General features: G+C 37.8%; 1 protein-coding gene and 1 long non-coding RNA gene across 7 annotated transcripts; one reads left to right on the forward strand and one right to left on the reverse strand.

Annotated features, from left to right (window-relative positions):
• Positions 1-321: 321 nt before the first annotated feature.
• Positions 322-1,358, reverse strand: LOC141366105 (uncharacterized). Its single transcript, XR_012371128.1, has 4 exons — positions 1,226-1,358; positions 884-1,150; positions 698-790; positions 322-494 (listed from the first exon to the last, which is right to left on the reverse strand). It is a non-coding gene; the product is annotated as an uncharacterized lncRNA (long non-coding RNA).
• An 812-nt stretch (positions 1,359-2,170) lies between these two features.
• Positions 2,171-16,638, forward strand: csnk1g2a (casein kinase 1, gamma 2a). Of its 6 annotated transcripts, none has more exons than XM_073876337.1 (12): positions 2,171-2,457; positions 4,409-5,170; positions 7,761-7,830; positions 8,481-8,629; positions 8,968-9,202; positions 10,301-10,386; positions 11,196-11,280; positions 11,946-12,094; positions 12,176-12,259; positions 12,831-12,932; positions 14,005-14,111; positions 15,337-16,638. In XM_073876337.1, exons 2-12 carry the CDS (start codon positions 4,928-4,930, stop codon positions 15,389-15,391), a joined length of 1,365 nt encoding a protein of 454 aa, XP_073732438.1. In that variant the 5' UTR covers positions 2,171-2,457; positions 4,409-4,927; the 3' UTR covers positions 15,392-16,638. The 6 variants fall into 6 exon arrangements, with proteins under 6 accessions (XP_073732438.1, XP_055058353.1, XP_055058354.1 ...); XM_055202378.2 differs by having other exon boundaries at positions 2,171-2,436; XM_055202379.2 differs by having other exon boundaries at positions 2,171-2,436; positions 11,949-12,094.
• Positions 16,639-18,563: the final 1,925 nt, after the last annotated feature.

The following is an 18,563-nucleotide window of genomic DNA, read 5'->3' on the forward strand; positions in this document are numbered from 1 at the left end:
TATGACTTAATGTTCCAAATATAAGAATGCTCTATTCATTCTAAAACATAGTGATATACTTTAACTTAAAATAAAAAAAACATTGTAAATTGTAAATTAACTACTACTTATTTCTCTAAAGGCCCATTCACTAAATTTAAAAGCAGACATTGCATATGATGTAGAAATATGAATTGGTCAGTCCAGTACGCTGTGATCTGCACTTGTTAAAATTCATACATCAAACATTGAATTTATAAACGACACTGAGCAGGTCGCTGACATTTATAAATTCACCACCGTCTAGATAAAAGCATGCAAGAGAAGACATGGAGAACTTGATTTAATAAGAGCATTGTCTTTCATTTGTGTAGATTATATAAAAATTTACAATTTTCAGCACTTCCAATATACATACTGTTATGTATACATTAATAACATAACTGTTATTAATCCAATAAGAAACACCCCTGTCTTGAACAGTATGTACCATATCAGTACTTGCTTCAAGATCCCTTAATAAAGACAGAAAGGAAAAGGACTATATTTAGTATCAAGTACCTTGTTAGTCATTATTCACACAATGAGCCTGCAAAATTTCATTACACTACATTGTATACAATTGTCATCAGGTTGCTCTGTCATACAGTACCAAATTATCTGTAAACTAGCATTCATTTATTTATTTAAAAGTAATGTTAATAAAAAAAAAACTTACCTGATGATGTGAAAGTTTGGCATGTAGTATTGATCAAAGGGGATGATGGTGTTGTATTTGCAGTGAATAAATATTCTGTAGAAACACCACAGTCTGAATCACAATAAAAAGAAAAGCATCATAGTTAGTTGCAAACAGCAAAAACTTCAACTTTAATTGTTAATTTAACGACAAAATGTTACATACCCTTCACTGTTATATGAATAGGGCTAAGATAGGTTTTTGATTTGCATCTATACTCTCCTGAATGACTCTCATTTGCACTGCGAACATGTATGGAAAGAATCATAGTACGATTTGAAGACTCTTCACTTGATAAACAGTGTCCATCTTTAAACATCTGTACATGGTTCAGTAGTCCAGAGCAACCTATAAAGTGGCATGTGAGGGTAAAGTTCTGACCAGAACATAAATTCTGATCTCCAGATATGGCTATGCTAGTTTCACAGTCACCTGAAAGAAATAAAGATGCATGTAGCCCCAAAAATACATCATCAGGTGTAAAACAGGTAAATAATAAAAACATACCTTTTATTACGAATGGAATCGATAGCAAAGTGAATATCAAAAAGCTCATGTTTAAGCTGGACTGAATCAAGTAGAAGCAGACACTGCAACAACACAGGAACTTGTACGCAGTGAACAATAGGAAATTACCATTGCTGGGTTTTTTATTTTATCAGATGAAAATCAGTGAGAGCAGTGTTTCCAAGGCCCATGCAGGGCCCACTAGGGGGGTTGCAACATACTTCCAAAAACAGCATAATTAATCTAAAGCATGAAAAATGAGCATACTTATAAAGTTTGTTTATATATGTTAAAGGGATAGTTTACCCAAAAATGAACATTCTGTCATCATTTACTCATCCTCATGTTTTAAACCTGTATGAATGTCTTTTTTCTGATAAACACAAAATAAAATATTTTGAGAAATGATATTAAATACATAGCATATAGTGTACATTGACTTCCATAGTAGGAATAAAAAATATGATGTAATTTAATGGGTACCGTCAACTGTGTGCTTTCCATCATTTATCAAAATATTCTCTTCATCATTTATCACAATACTACCAAAATATTTTTTCCTACTATGGAGGTCAGTGGACACTGTGTGCTGTGTGTTTACCATCATTTCTCTTCTTCTTTTGTGTTCATCAGAAAAAGAAAATCATACAGGTTTAGAACAACACGAGGATGAGTAAATTGAATTTTATATTGAATTTAATTTTATTTACAACAAACTTATTAATTCAGTATTTATAAAAAAAAAAAAAACCTTGCCAGTCTCCTTTTTCTATTACTTAATTGTTTATTTTACACATTTCAGTCAATTATATGGTGACACATTAGGATTTAATAATCCTAAATGATTCACTTTTTTAAACCAACTTCAATTCAGAAAGTACATCCAGTACAAGCCATCCAGTAGGTGCTCAGCAGTTTCTACGTAATCAGGTTCCGTTTCTCGCGTAGGTTTACGTTGAATGAAACTGCGCATTATTTTTTCCGAAGAGCGCGGAGTTTTATGACCCGATATTCTCCAAACCGAACTGCGCAAGAAAACCCACTTAAACTCACTGATGTGATCGAGCGTCAACGGAGGAAACGCGCTAGCTGTACGGAGAGGCTTAAAGAGACATCAGCGAAGAGGGAGAAAAAATGTGAATGGCTTCAAGGAATCAGCAATAAAACCGACCAAATGGGAACTGTCGTCGACCCGTAATACACGGATTTAGGTAAAAGTGTTTCATCTGCTGGTTAGTCTTTCCCCCCGAAGTATTAATGTAATATTCAGTCTAAGTAATTTACGCCAGTTTCGAGTGTTCAGGATTAAGGAGTTGCCCGGTTAGTGGCTGGCTAGATGTTCGACTGGCAAACAAATTCCAACGTGATTGTAAACAAATATAGCATTGACATATGTCTTGTAGGTTGGTACACAATAATAACAAGTATTTTCTTCCTCCTTATTTGACTGGTGTTTTTACTTTTATGTTTTTAAGCTCGGTTTAGCGCAGGCCACAGATCGTTAGCTTGTTTGGGCTAGTTAGCGCGCTAGCTTTATTCACTTGTCTCTGTTGCTTAGTTGGCAATTCAATGGCTAACTGCAATTTGCCTTTCGGCAACATTATCTCTTTGACAGTTGGGGGTTCAGATGATTGTCATTTCGTTCATGTATACTTTTATGTAATGTACTCCTGCAAGGGGCACAATATGTGCCAAAGGTGTTCTGGAGTCTTAATAACTCAAGTTTCTTTCTCATACTTTGCTGACGAGCTAAATGATGTTAGCGGACACATCTTGTGTATTTTTGCTAGCTCTATAGATAGATTAGCGAAATCTAATATTCGACAATAAACGAGTATTTTAATGCATTCTGTTAAACACAGAAAGAGGACCAGATTAGAGCAGGCCTGTAATATGACATTTGTTGGAAATGCAAAACAATTTTGTTGTCGATAGTTGTCAGCCAGGCCTGATCCGACATGAGACGATGGATTATATAGGTTTAGCTTTATATTTAACTGTATAGATTTTAAATAGATATTTCATCATGTAACATGTCATTTATTAAATGTGCAACATTTGTACAGGTTATAGTTAGTGTCATGCATTTCTGGTTAATGGTTCATAGTACATTTTATATGGTACTCATTAGTCAATAAGTGCATGCAAAGGACATCGAAATTGCAAATCTTTAATAAATTTATTTTTAAATTAAGGTCTGTTTTTATATTGATAATGTCAAATGTTTTAACCAGTGCATTTCTGAGGTTTCCATTATGGGTTTGTACCCAAATACCCATTGTGATTTTATATATTTAAGACTTTTAAGAGCTATGCCTTATTACAAGTGTGTAGGCTTTTATATTCACTGATTTAATTAGGCTACCATAGTGGTAATATTGTTACTTATTAGTACCTTTCATTGTATTTACTAAACACAATGCCTGTAGTAACTATGAGGATCACAGGGACTCATCTGTTGCTTTGTACGTATTAGTTTCCTGTGCATGAAGTAATCCATTTTCAGGTAGGCACTATTGTTAAACGCACTATTGTTAAAAACCTGCTCATGGTCGGCATGGTGTGCGTAACTTCTGGGGAGGTGCCTCCTTGCTAACAACACAACAGAGGCTTTCAGTCCAAGATGACTCTGGCTCCTCTTCACACGACCTCAGGCCTCATCTCAAGCTCCTACGGGATGTATTTTTAGATCTGGAAGTCAGAAATGCTAGATAACATTTCCTGTAGGGAGATGGTTTCTGGTTTCATGTCCCTTGAACCTTCAATATGATGCATTTTACATTCTCAAATATTTTCTTCCTCTGCTTTTTATTGCATATGTTTTGTTTAATTTGAGCTTAGAGAAATTGCTAATCAAAATTTAATTATACGTTTTGTAGGCATAATCATGGTTGGTTGTATGAGATTTTTAAATGGTTAACTTGTAACAAATTACTAGGTAATACCAGTTTGCACTAAAACATACAGTAGTTAAAGAAATATACGAAATGAATGAAAAAGTACGGTGATACAGATTTCCTGTATTGTTCAGATATTGGTAAGCTTGCATTAATGATTTTTTACTCTAAATTAAAAGATCATAAGATCATTATTGCCATAGTTGAACAGATTCCAGGTGAATACACTTCTCCATATGTATTTTTTAAGTAGTATTAGCGCTAATTTTGTTTTTCTTTGCCCTAGATATTATAAGGTGTGTCCCTGATGTGCTGCCCGTTTCCTCCCGACGGAAACTTTGACATGCTCTGCGTTCCTATCTGGACACAAGTAATGTCTGGCACGTCTCTACAAATCCACCTGGATGGGGCGCTGAAGATGGAAAACAATGCCAGACAGCGTTTCGACATCAGTAGCTAAGGCCCTGTTGGAGCGAAGGTGCGCGCATGTGTTTATGAACACATGTTGTTGTGTCCATCTCCTGACGATTGTGCTCCTCTGAAGTTGGATTCATGGAAGATTGCCTTTGGATGTCTTTCTCTTAAATCCGACTTTACCCTTGGATTGTCTGCTTTTTACCCAGTCTATAGAAGCAGCTCATGTCTAGTTTAATCCGTATGTATAGAATGAGCTTTTCCTTCCACTCTCTTTCTGTCTGAATTCCTCTCCTCCATCCCAGTCCCCGTATCCCTGTTGCTAGTTTTGGTTGCTTTGTGATTTTATGGCAGTGGTGTAATCGTGGAGAGGCCGGGGTATCACAAGCTTATGGATTTTGATAAGAGAGGGGTAGGAGGAGGTGGAAAAGGAGAGGCGGAGGAAGGAAAGAGAATGTCAAAAACTGGCGGGAGTAGGTCTGGGCACGGGGGAGGCCGAAGCTCCGGGTCCGGCTCTGGCGTGCTTATGGTTGGCCCTAACTTCCGAGTGGGAAAGAAGATCGGCTGTGGAAATTTTGGTGAACTTCGACTCGGGAAAAATCTTTACACAAATGAGTATGTGGCCATTAAATTGGTAAGTGTCCCCAAAAGAAAACGTTTGTGTTTTTTTTTGTTGTAATGCCTAGCTGCATATTAAATGCGTACTTTTGTGTTTTTTATTGTAATTAATTATTTAATACTTTGATTGCTACTGGATATAATAATATATATATATAATATATATATGTATATATGAATTATGTGTGTATATATATATATATATTTATTATGCATGTTTAACTTCCACAACTAACTGTTGGTGTCTGTGCTTTTAAATAGTTGCAGGGGAAATAATGGACTTTTCCATTGCATAGTACCCCACAGTTTGGGTCAGGTTAGCTTTTCCATCAAGTTTAGTAACACTTTGGAGTGGGAGGGATTATAGGCGTGTCGTTATATTTGCGCTGCCTACTGCTGTGACATCATACAAGTGAGAGCGTTGTTGTACATTCCCATACATTTATTTATTTCTTAGTCTGCCACAAAATTAAAATTGGCCACCACAAATAGATGTTTGCAAATCGCTTTATCACTACCTCTGTCACACATGACCGTTTCTGTATGAACACCGGTGGTGTGAGTTAACGCGCCTCCGCTGAATATCATTTAAGTTGAATTTAAGCATAAATGCAGACGTGTGCGTTGTGAACGTGCCGCCACAAACTGCAAGTCTGGAAAAAAACTGGTATGGTGTTCCTGATTCTCAACCTGTGGATGTTTTTCATTGCTAAAAGCATGTTTATAGCAGAACAAATATGACAACATGTTTGCTCGAGACAGCGCAAGCTAGCATGAAGGTAAAGCTAATTTTTACATTATAGTGATGACGCTGGTAGTGAAGATTCTCTTAGACCAATCAGTGATCTACAGTGTTTTCGCATCACGTTTTAGTATCAGCTTGGGTCGCTTGGAACCCCAACCGAGGTGGTACTAAAAAAGTATCGGGTACTACGTACTGTACCCAGTGGAAAAGCCCACAAAAGTAAGCTGACCCAAACCAAACCGTGGGGTGCTACGCAATGGAAAGCTGCCATAAATGTTGTAGTTGATCATTTCAATCCCATTGAATTATTATGCAACGTCAGTTTATGTTTACTTTCTTTTTTGTTAACTAAACATTTTACGCACAGTTTTGTTACCATTACATAATTTCCAGAGACACTTTGTGTACCCTTTTTTAGATCTACGTTACTCACATTCTTTGTTCCCATGAGGATGCTAGTGGCGTCAGTCACTGACATTGTAAGCTGCCTACAGATGTTAAAAATGTTTTTTTTTATTTACATATCCCCAAGGGATTTTGATATGTTTACCAAATTCTGGAAAACTGGTTTACATACTGGTATCCATTTATTCCAAATGCATTGTGAGAGAGTTGGTTATTGAAATAATGTCATGTAGGGACATTTCAATGGCCACAAACACTGAACACTGATTTGAAGCCCATTGTTTGTTTATATACATCATGTTTAATATATATATTTTTAAAATGTATAAACAATATCACTTTATACTAGGGAAAGTATCACCATAATGCAGAGGTTTTCCATATAAATATTTCTTTCATGTTGCACATGTTCTGCTTCAGACAAAGAAATGCGTAATGGTGTAAAGCGAGCCTTCTGCACTTTCACATACAGTACCGTCTCACCTTTACATACTGTAATGAGCTTCATAATCACGCTTTCATGGTGTTGCTTATACATTTGATGGTAGAGGCTTAGCAAAAGAATCAATGGCAGAAAAGCTGATTGAGGTACACTTATACTGGTTGGATCAATTAAACACTGGAAATGTCCTCGCTGAAAGAAAGCTTCATAAAAGTAATATAACCCAATTACTGATACTATTCAAAAATTTTGTTGCTATTTGTGAACTGATCAAATAGAGAAACACCATTTAACATAAACACACATACCAGTTTTGCTTTTTGGTTTGAATCACTTTGGAGTGGAATGAGGACGCGTTCACATTATCCCAACCAAATCATGCCCAAGCGCATTTGACCCCCAAAGCCTGGTTTGTTTGACTAATGCGATCGCTCTGTTTTGTGCCTAGGCATGGTTTGAGTTAATTGCGAACTGGCTGGCTAGCAGGTTCACTTGGGCTTAGAATGCGTAGTGGGAGCGCGGTTAAAAAGGAAAGATGTCAATTGCACGGCCACTCACCTTCATCTGCATGTGAGAGGGCTGTCTGTCATCGTGCCCCAAAGACTTAAAGAATTAAAATAACACTGATTTAACATTACGATGGGCTCTAGTGTTACTTCTTGTTTTCTTCAACACAATTGCATCCTAATGATGAAAGTGTGCCCAGGTTCAGAAAGCTCAATGTACAGTGTGAGTGCATGCTTTTGGTGGAGTAGAAAGGGGCGTCAAATGCGCTCGGGCACGGTATATAAGTGTGCCCTCTAACCTGAATTAAGTGTCCCATAATGTTAATGGTGGTTGATGTGCTGATAAGTCACGTATCACGTAGTCATATGTTTTTATATATTTGGTTGTTATATTAGGTAGTAAAAGGTTTAACCGCAATGTAAAAGAACCATATTTTTTTGTAACTCTTCATTTCTTTCTGGTTTAAGTTTTGGTTAACCCTCTTATGTTTTTGCCATTTTATTATAGGAGCCAATCAAATCCAGAGCACCCCAGCTCCACCTTGAGTACAGGTTTTACAAACAGTTGGGAAACTCGGGTAAGCAACAAAGTATTATTTAGCACGTTTTCTTCTGTAGTTTCTTCAAAGGCTTGTAGAGTTTGTTTTGTCTACGTACTATTTACAGTCATGAGTTGGTTTTAGCTCGTCCTGTCCACATCCTCTCTTCAGCAGAGAGGAAGAATTTAATCAGCAAAAGCTGTAGTTCCTGTGCATCGATTTCTCAACATGCTTCCCACACAACTTTTGATAAGACTTGAAAGACAGAATAAGTTTGGTGAGATTTTTGGTTAGTGCATGTTAACAAATAATATGACATATTCAGAATCTCTTCAGAAAGCAAAGCAATGCTTTGTTATTTGACTCTCAGATGAAATAAAGCCTAGGATTTCAGGTTAGAGCATTGTTTATTTTTGTGCTGTTGAGCCACAGGAGATCTTTCTTCTCACATTAGTTAATTCCTTAATTAAATATGCAAACACTCTGCTAAGCTGACATGTTGAAGGTTTAGTTGTGATTCTGGGGAAAGTCATTTTAATTTTGTCTTGTACTTACCAAAACATTTATACTTTTATAGTATATCCTTGCAAACAGATTTTAGCTAGCTTGTGCTGTGATGCATATAATGCCTGTTTGTGTTTGCCTCTGTGGATCTGTTTTTCTAACTACATTTAAATGTTTGTTGGCAGAGGGTGTTCCTCAGGTTTACTACTTTGGGCCTTGTGGAAAGTACAATGCCATGGTATTGGAGCTGCTTGGCCCAAGCCTAGAGGACCTGTTTGACCTCTGTGATCGAACCTTTTCCCTCAAGACTGTTCTCATGATTGCAATTCAGCTGGTTAGTGTCTTTTGCGTTTACGTCAGCAAAAGAACATTAAGGGGTGGTTTCCCGGACAGGGATTAGCTTTAGCCAGGACTAGGGCTTAGTATAATTAAGAAATATAACTAGTGTTAACAAACATGCCTTACTAAAAAACATTAAACCAAATGGCACTGATGTATTTTAAGATAGTGCAAGTTGTTTTCATTTTGAACATCTCTTTGTCCGGGAAACCGCCGCTTAAAGTTTCGTTAATGTGTAAGCAAAATGTATCCGGACCTGTGACCATGTGATGGATGTTTTGAGATGTCATTACATGGTAGATTGTTTCTAAGTGTCTCGTCCTTTTATTCTAGATCACACGAATGGAGTATGTACACACAAGAAGTCTGATTTACAGAGATGTTAAGCCTGAAAACTTCTTGGTGGGCCGGCCAGGGACCAAGAGGCAACATACAATCCACATCATCGACTTTGGGCTTGCCAAAGAATACATTGACCCTGAGACCAAAAAACACATCCCTTACAGGGAACACAAGAGCTTAACGGGGACGGCTAGATACATGAGTATCAACACACATCTGGGAAAAGGTAGGAGTCACAATTTAAACAATGATGTTAGAATCACACGTCATGTTAAGGCTAAGTAAGTTTTTCCAGTTATTAAGATTAAAGAGACACTCTAATTTTCCAGCTCCCCTAGGGTTACATATTTGATTTTTGCCATTTTGGAATCCATTCAGGCGATCTCTGGGTCTGGCAGTACCACTTTTAGCATAGCTTAGCACAATCCATTGAATCTGATTAGACCATTAGCATCACGCTCAAAAATAACCGAAGAGTTTCAATATTTTTCTTTTTTAAAACTTGACTCTTCTGTAGTTGTGTACCAAGACCGACGGAAAATTTAAAGTTGCGATTTTCTAGGCAGATATGGTTAGGAACTATACTCTCATTCTGGTGTAATAATCAAGGACTTTGCTGCCGTAACATGACTGCAGCAGGCGCAATGATATTATTCAGCAGCCGAAAATTGTCCCCTTAGCAACTTTCAATAGCAGGGGACTATTGTCGGAAATAGGAGAAAATATCTTTTTTGAGCGTGATGCTAATGGTCTAATCAGATTTAATGGATTGTGCTAAGCTATGCTAAAAGTGATAAAGCCAGACCCGGAGATCAGCTGAATGGATTTCAAAATGGTAAAAATCAAATGTTTTTCTCTAGGGGAGCTGGAAAATGAGCATATTTTCAAAAAAGTGGAGTGTCCCTTTAAGACTTAAACATTATTAAATCTAGTTCAGTCGCAAGGCCATAAAATTTAAACAGCATGGACCTCTGTGAAATAGGGTGGACCTCAACAATGCCTACTTTCAAAGTACATAATTTTACAATATAGTATGGGTAAAATGGATTGCATTACGAGTCATGGATCGAATAATTGTCATATCAGCAAAAAAAGGGAAATAAGGAAAATAAAATAAGAACAAATTAAGAAATTATGTGCATATGAAAATAGGAAATAACAAAGTTACAAATAAAGTAGTATTTAGGAACAGAAATAGCCCTTTGGTTTAGGCCTTTTTATGTTATATGTAAAAAACGCATGGGATTCCTTTTACATTGTGAATTTAAACAATTTGCACATAGCAATCTTTGATTAATGTTTACATAAATCTTTATTCTTGCAGAGCAAAGCAGACGGGACGATTTGGAGGCGCTGGGTCATATGTTTATGTACTTCCTACGAGGCAGTCTGCCCTGGCAAGGCCTGAAGGTATTGCTGTGGGTGGAGTGCAAGAAAAGTTTGCTTAGTTTTAAAAACTGAGGAATCATTTGTTAAGCTTGCAAAGAAAAGCATTATAGAAAACAAGGGATTTTATTTTTTGAAAGTCTACACTCTACAAAAAAAAGTGCTAAATAGCACTAAAAGTGGTTCACTGGCTCGTAATTATAGGGGGAACCATTTTATGTTCCATATAGCACCTGTGTAGAACCATATTGTGCTATATAGAACCATATCTGGTGCAATAGGTTCATTATAGGTGCTATATAGCACTAAAAAGTGGTTCCCCTATGATTACGACCTTTTAGTGATATTTAGCACAAATTGTTTTAGATTGTAGTCATCAACTCGTATCAGTTCGAATCTGTATTTCTACCACAAATGAGTTGAAGTACAAACCTGTTGCATTACAATTTCCGCTTCATTCTTTTCTCACACTTTTAAGTCTTTTGATGATATCCTCCTAGTCTTGGTCTTATCTCGCTTAGCTAATGTCTGAAAAAATAAAAAACTGAACTATCAGTCAGTGTTACGGAAAGTCTACAGAGGATAGATAGGCTGACCTATTTATAAAACCAGAAAAATGCCCAAATTTCTGGATTATAACCAGATTTGCATAACATTTTAAAGTAATATATTATCATATATTGGTCCAGACTGCCCCAACAAGCACTAAACTAATAGTTTTAAGCTGTCCTTGTTAGCCCTCTTGGTGTTTTTGGTACAGTGTAAGCCAGCAATAAGAGAGCCATGCTGTTATCTTGTCTGTAGTCATGTTTTTGTCTATTTTATTCATTTAGGCTGATACCTTGAAGGAGCGCTACCAGAAAATTGGAGATACCAAAAGGTCAACACCTATTGAAGTTCTCTGTGAGAGTTTCCCAGGTAAACATGCTGTTTGTTTACAAATCTTTTACAAATGTAATTTCTCTTAAAGCTGGATTACACTTCATAACTTTTGCCCTGATTGGAAAAAGTGTGTTAGTTGCCGCTAGTCCATAGCCAATCTGCAGGTTCTGGATAATGGGAGAAAACTACACAGTATAGATGGTTTCAGCAGTAACAAAATAAACACGCGGCTTTCGTGGTCATCACGTAACTTCCGGTAAACTCAGTGAAGGATAAATAACAACAAAGTCCTTTTTAAAGTAGTTTATTTATATAACAAGCAAAATAAACAACACGTAGATTACATAGGAACCCAAAACATTTGTTAGTTTCGGCGAGGTATTTGTTTAAGAGTTCAGTTTCAGCAACTAGTCAGACCATTAAACAAACAGAAACCGGAGGTAAAGTTCGGACCACCACACGTGCGCCCAATGAAACGATCTATTCTGCCTAGTATGAAGATATCAAACATGCTAGATATTTTCAATTGACTGATTTGAAATCTTTTGTGTATGATGCTCAATGCTTCTAAATGCTCTTAGCTTTTTTGTGCAGCATCAACTAGATCAGACAGCTCCTAAAATCTGTTCAAAGCCTACTAAAAGAAATTGTAATCCAGCTCTTGTTGCATGGGCAAACCTCTTAACTTTAACGTTTTGCAGAAGAAATGGCCACCTACCTGCGCTATGTGCGGAGACTGGATTTCTTTGAAAAACCGGATTATGACTACTTGAGAAAACTCTTTACAGACCTCTTTGACAGAAATGGCTACGTCTTTGACTATGAATATGACTGGGTTGGCAAGCCACTGGTAAGTCTCAGTTTGAATGTTTGCCATAAATGTCCTCTTGTATGATGTACATGCGTAGTTAACTTTTTCATGTCTATACAGCCGACTCCAATAGGACCCATGCCTAGTGACACACCTCTGCAACCAAGCAGCAGAGACAAAGCACAACCACAGACCAAAAACCAGGTGAAAACACACACCCTTGTATATAACAAATAAGACACCCTCATGCCATTCAAACCAGTTTGCATTGAATATTTGTGTAATAGATGTCCTGTATTAATGTTTTTGTTATTTTGCAGTCTGTGATTTTTTTTTTGTTTCATTTCATGGATTTGAATTAATGTTTTGATGTAAATGAGAGAATGGTCGACAGTTACTTTTTATAAAAAACATTTAGATTTTTTTAACCTTTGTAAGCAGTTTAGGTTACTTTTAGCTACTTTTTAGCAGAATTTTATGATTTAGGACGGTATTATTTTCACGTTTTGGTCACACGTTTAGGTCTCTTAAAACAGAGTTCATGAAATGATCAATAAGAGCTTAGCTTTCCTCTCCATCTCTGCATGCCATGTGCTCTCTATTTTCACTCACACTTATTTTTCCCCACCTCTGTCCTGTTAGCTAGAGCAGTCTGCTTGTGCATGGAAAACGTTCCTCTTTAAACTGGTTCTGTTCTTTTTCTTTACACCCTCACATCCTCTCAAACACATCTCTTATGCCCTTTGCCATCCTCTCCTCATTGCTGTCATGCCAGTCGCCAGAACCCAAAGGAAGTGAGTCCCAGCCCACTCCCATGACCAACAGGGAGCTCCTGGGGTCGCACCTCACGGCCGATAGGCTTGGGGGCTCTGTCCAGGTACTGGGTGTTTGCGCAGTACTGCATGGTGTTCGTGTCGATGTCTTCCCCTTTCTGTGCTGTTTATATTCCTCTCGTTTTCACACTCGAGACACCTTTGTTCATTTTTCGGCTTTGAACACTTATTTGGTCTTCCTTTTGTCACTTCCTTGTCTAACACATGCATCGCACTTGCACGCAACTGGTTGTTAGGCTTGAAGTCTGGTGACTTGAGTATAAAAATACTTGTATACTGTATATGATTAGCTGAGTAAGACTATAATGTAGACATGTGCCCTATGTACGGGCGGTGAGTTATTGATTTATCCTAGGTGTAACAATGATTTACACCATTTTAGGGTTATTGTTATTCCAGTTTTACTTGTATTTTGTGTGCTAGCCCTTTTTATGTTTCTTCATTTTCCCTATTTATTCTTTCTTCCTAACTTCCTAAGCTTGTTTGGGCTGCACAACTTTATTATCACAATTTGTATGCTAATTTAAATACAGTGGCCCCCAAAATAGTTTTAGGCATTAGTTTTGTAGTCAAGACCAACTCATTAGAGCTCGAGTTATGTCCGAGACCGGAGAGGGTCTATTTAGCTTGATTTGGACTCTGACTTGGTCTTGACTCAAACTCCATGAGTTGGTCTCGACTACAAAAACCTAAGCCACACATAATAGCTATGGATGTAATTGCAGAAATTACAAAATCTCAAACGAAGCGGCATTGATACCACAGCTCTTATTAACTAGCTTCAAATTTTTAAGCCATTTTTTTACATGGGCAAAAGTCATTTTTAATGGATGTTTAGAGTCACATGCTCATACAGGTGTAGCAAAGTAAACAATATTTAGGACATTTTCCCTTAACATTTGACAACAAATTATCATTTTTTGTGTATCTAATGTTTCACACCCTAACAAATGTCTTTTGGTGACATGCTTTGTAAATTTTACTTTTACCATCTATCGCAATATTTTATCTGATGCAGTGACATATTTATTGTACAAGTGTGGCTAGTGTCCAAATCTATTGCTTTATATTTTCTTTAAATGCTTTATATTCATCTGGTAATGATGTATTCATCAGGTTATGAGCTCGACGAATGGAGAAGTAAACACAGACGATCCCACAGCGGGACACTCAAATGCTCCCATTACCGCCCCTGCTGAGGTGGAGGTGGCTGATGATACAAAGTAAGTACCTATTCTAAAGCATCTTTAGGGTGTACTCACACTATCTAACCCAACCCGCGCTCGGGCGCGTTTGACCCCAAAGCCTGTTTCGTTTGACGCAATGTACAGCGCCCAGGCGCGGATTTGTTTAATCGCGCCCCGGCCGGGTTGCAGAGGTGGGCTGGAGCACGGTTCACTTGGGCTCAGGCGTGGAAGGCTGTGATGTGAGTGCAATCGCGCCTGAGCGCGATTCAAAAGGTGAAGACGTCAATTGCGCGACCACTCACCTTCATCTGCCTCCGTAAAAACCTTTTGATGCACGCAGCGGGGTTACGTGAATGTCCGAGCTGCACACGTGACAGATCAACTAAGCAATATGATGACGTGAGAGGGCTGTCTGTAATCGAGCACCAAACGACTCCGAATAACTTTCAGCTTGTTTCAAAACAATCGCATCTTAATGACGAAAGCGTGCCCGGGCTCAGATCGATGACAAGAACAGTGTGAGTGTGTGCATCTGGGGGAGTAGAGAGGAGTGACAATCGCGCTGGGGCATGGTTTGGTTTGGATAATGTGAGTGCACCCTTAGTATCGTTACAGCATTTAAGTCTTTGGTAACAGATCAGACTGTACAGATGTGCAAAAAATACCCACGTATGTAGTAATAAAATCCGAGACCCTGTTCCTGAAATATGATCATAAGCAGTGCTGGGGGTAACGCATTACAAGTAACGCCCATTACGTAATAAAATTACTTTTCTGAAGTAATGAGTAAAGAAACGCATTACTTATAAATGTACACATAATATTAAAGTTACTTTTTTAAAAAAGTAATATAAGTTACTTTTAAGTTTAATTAATTCAATTTAAAAATAAAATAACGTACTGAATGAAACTGAACATAGTAACGTAGAATTAAGCACTCTGTGTGCCTGAGCGCGGGAACAGTTTGAGTCAGAAACGGAGATGGCAGGCCAGAGCTTGACATTTTAGCGATCATAAAAACACCTGCAAGGCCTGAAAGAGATCAAGCCTCGGCAAAGTAAGAAAATGGTAACGCAAAAGTAACGTAAAAGTAAAGTAAGCATTACTTTCCATGAAAAGTAACTAAGTAACGCAATTAGTTACTTTTTTGCGGAGTAACTTAATATTGTAATGCATTACTTTTAAAAGTAACTTTTCCAACACTGATCATAAGTGGTCTCAAGAAACCCACTCAAGATGCTTTAAATTTTGCTTTTTTCAGGTGCTGTTGTTTCTTCAAGAGAAGGAAGAGGAAAGCGCTCCAGAGGCACAAGTGAGGAGAAACATCATTGACGCATTAAGAGTCACTGGCGCGTGCAAATAAAAATTAAAGCAAAGGACTTGCAGATGAAATGTGGTGCACCCTCCCTTCTGTCTCTGCTCTGAGTCCTCTGCTCCACTTCAGACCAGAAATTCAGATACTCACTGCCTCAGTTTGGCTTCTGCTCAGAGAGGACACACCTCAATGCTCGGGGACACTCTTTGTAAGGAAACAATTCAGTGGAACAAATAAATATATTTGTACAATGTGGGACACCGGAAATCTTAGAGACTTTAATAAGAGGATATATGTTATGTGACTTAAACCCAGATGGACCGTTTAAGCTTGTATTTTAGAAGACATGCAAAACCATTATTGATCGCGCAAACAAAAATCTGTTCACTTTGACACACTGGCAGGCTGGATGACTGTGAGTGATGTAATTCATGGCGTTTTGTTTTTATGGGATCAAAATAAGTGGGGAAAGACTGCTGACTGATGTGTCAAGAAATGTACACCCGACTCAAATGATGTAAATTGTGTCTTTATTGTTTTGTAATTTAAAACAAGTTGTTTTCAAGATCTGCCTTTCCTAAGTTGAACAGTTTTACTCGTCGTAGAAATGTCTTTTTTTTAACCGCTCTTAGTTTTTTTTTTTTAACTTTCTCTTTGGTTCCTGTTAATGTGGATGACGTTGTAGCACAGTGGCTGGTCTCAGGTACTGTGGGGAGATGGAGAGAAATACATGGGGTCTCTCCTCTGTAAATTGCACTTTTGGGGAATAGAAAACCGGTTGGCATTTTCATCATTGAAATGAACTGAAAGCAGCAGAAATAAAGGCAGATATTGGGATCATTTATACAGCGGGCTGGTCTCTCCCAAAGGGACAAAGTAATGCTCTCAGTGATAATGTGGAAAAATGTCCTGTGCATTTCTTATGTTTTTTCCTCCATTAGATTAAGTTATCTGGGAATCATAGTTTGTGCCTTTCCGAGTAAAACATTAAACACTAACGTATCCCTCTCTATCCAGGTAAGCTGTCCAAGGCCTGCAGATGTTTATTCCGTACTGTGTGCTCTATGCCAGTCTAATGGATTTAGTTGGCATTTCTCAGATTTCTTTCTTTTGTTGTAAAGTGTATCATAGCAAGTCCACAAGAAAATTCTGTGGGTTTATACTGCGTAACAGAGGTTGCCTATGAGACTGAGGATGTATATTGATTTACGTACCAATTAAATGTTGCTTTTCTTCTATGCCTCAAAAGACATGTTGTATCTATGCACAATAACTGTTTTGAGTTTGTTTGTGGTGCAATTTTATTCTCAAATTCCTGCAGTTTCAACAGTGCATTTAGTATGGTGTGATGATGTCATCTACAAAACTCTGTCGGTTACAATGTTTCACCAGGATGTGGTGCCATAGAACAGATTTGCAATGCTGCAAGGCAACCTTAAACTCCTCTTTTACAATACACATCAGAGTGTTTAACAACACAATTTACTCAATACACATTCCCAGAATAGGTGGCACACCCTTGAGTTTGCTGGCTTTCTATTAAACAAAATTTTATTGTATAGCATTTTTTTCTTTCAAATTTTCATTTTTTTACAGGAACAGCAGCGCAAGTTATGATGACTTAGATCACATCCTTTCAGTTTTCAATCATTAAAGGCAGAGTAGGCGGGAATTATCTAAAAAAACTTTTTTGCAAATTTGTCTAAACTGACTTTATATATCAATACACAAGTAAAATGTAAGTACTCCGAAAAAGAGAGCACAAAAATCGAGTGTCTGTATACCTCTCAGCACTGTTCCAAACACAGCCAACTTTTCCATTCACTCCACCCCCTCCCTTCTGGGTTTCTTCTTAAGCCACGCCCCCAAAACACATGAACGCGCGAATTACCTCAGACAAGCGGAGAGGAAGGAGCGCGGTGCATGTAATAACATCAAGTCACAATCACATGTAATAATACACCTAACTTTATCACTAGGAATATAAACAGATGGCTTTTATAAACGGATGGCTTTTAGTACTCACTCAGCCAGTGTTTTGCATGGAAGAGTTTCTGTGATGAAAGCATTGTTGACTCTGACGAGGACTACACTCCGCAGACAATACTGCTACTGCATCATCGACTCGAGGAAAAGCCACGCGATATTTCCTCTCGTTTGATTGCTTCATTTATTCATTTTTTGCCTTCGCTGACTGGATATGCAGGTACTGTAAGATGTGAATGCAGTTTCTGTGAGTTGTTAGTGCTATTTCTCTGCTGTAGTATTGCTCTTCGTATTGCCTCGTGCACGTTCAAATCAATCGGGTGTGCGCATGTCTGGGCAGATCCCATAGCAACGGGTGGAGCCATGGTCGCGAGAGAGAGTGATATTTGAGCAAGCTAATCATATGTTTCGTCCCGGATGGAAATAATTAACTGTGTTTAACACAGTCGTGAGAGGTCTACAGACACTCGAGTTTTATGCTCTCTTTTTTAGAGTGCTTGCATTTTGGTTGTGCATTTGTATGTGGAGACAGTTTGGACAAACTTGTAAAAAAGTTTTTTAGATAATTCCTGCCTACCCTGCCTTTAACCTCGTTAAAACAGAAATGGTTGGAGATAAGGTGAATGTGGATATGAAATTGGTGGACATAAATTCTCAGAGAAATAGAAAAGTTTGTTTATGATTAGGGGTTGATTGTATATATTGGCCGTTTCGCAATCCAAAGGCTGCAGCCTCCTGAGGCCGCATACGTCATCAAGCCTGCTTTATTTACTTTTACTGAGCATTACATTTGCAAGTTATATGCATATTACAACAATTTACGATTAGCTAAGAATAACCGTCAACTTTATAATTGTTAATATTTTGAAATAAGACAATGTTGATTACGTATGCACCCTAGAAATGCGACCTCTGGAGGCTGCAGCCTTTGGATTGAGAAACGGCCATTGAGATAAAATTGACACCTTAAATGGCTCATGTGTCTATATTTATTTAAATTGTAAGTTATTTTGTATTGGTTCGTTATTTATTTTTAAGTAAAGCGCAACAAAAGCTAAATTAAATCTAACATGTCAGTTCATAAAGATTACAAAATAACCAGCCTCCCATGTTTGCTGTACGATATTTACGCTACGGAAGAGGGTGTGGCTTATAAACGTCACACTTGTATGGTTACGGTACACCAG

The sequence above is a fragment of the Misgurnus anguillicaudatus genome, chromosome 2 (genome assembly GCF_027580225.2).
Source record: "Misgurnus anguillicaudatus chromosome 2, ASM2758022v2, whole genome shotgun sequence".
Classification (NCBI taxonomy): Eukaryota; Metazoa; Chordata; class Actinopteri; order Cypriniformes; family Cobitidae; genus Misgurnus; species Misgurnus anguillicaudatus.

Bases quoted from the DNA above. Each gene is read 5' to 3' on its own strand.
- csnk1g2a (XM_073876337.1), top strand. From the start codon at position 4,928: ATGGATTTTGATAAGAGAGGGGTAGGAGGAGGTGGAAAAGGAGAGGCG. The intron at 5,171-7,760 runs GTAAGTGTCCCC...ATTTTATTATAG, and splicing joins AGTATGTGGCCATTAAATTG to GAGCCAATCAAATCCAGAGC. The intron at 10,387-11,195 runs GTATTGCTGTGG...TTATTCATTTAG, and splicing joins TGCCCTGGCAAGGCCTGAAG to GCTGATACCTTGAAGGAGCG.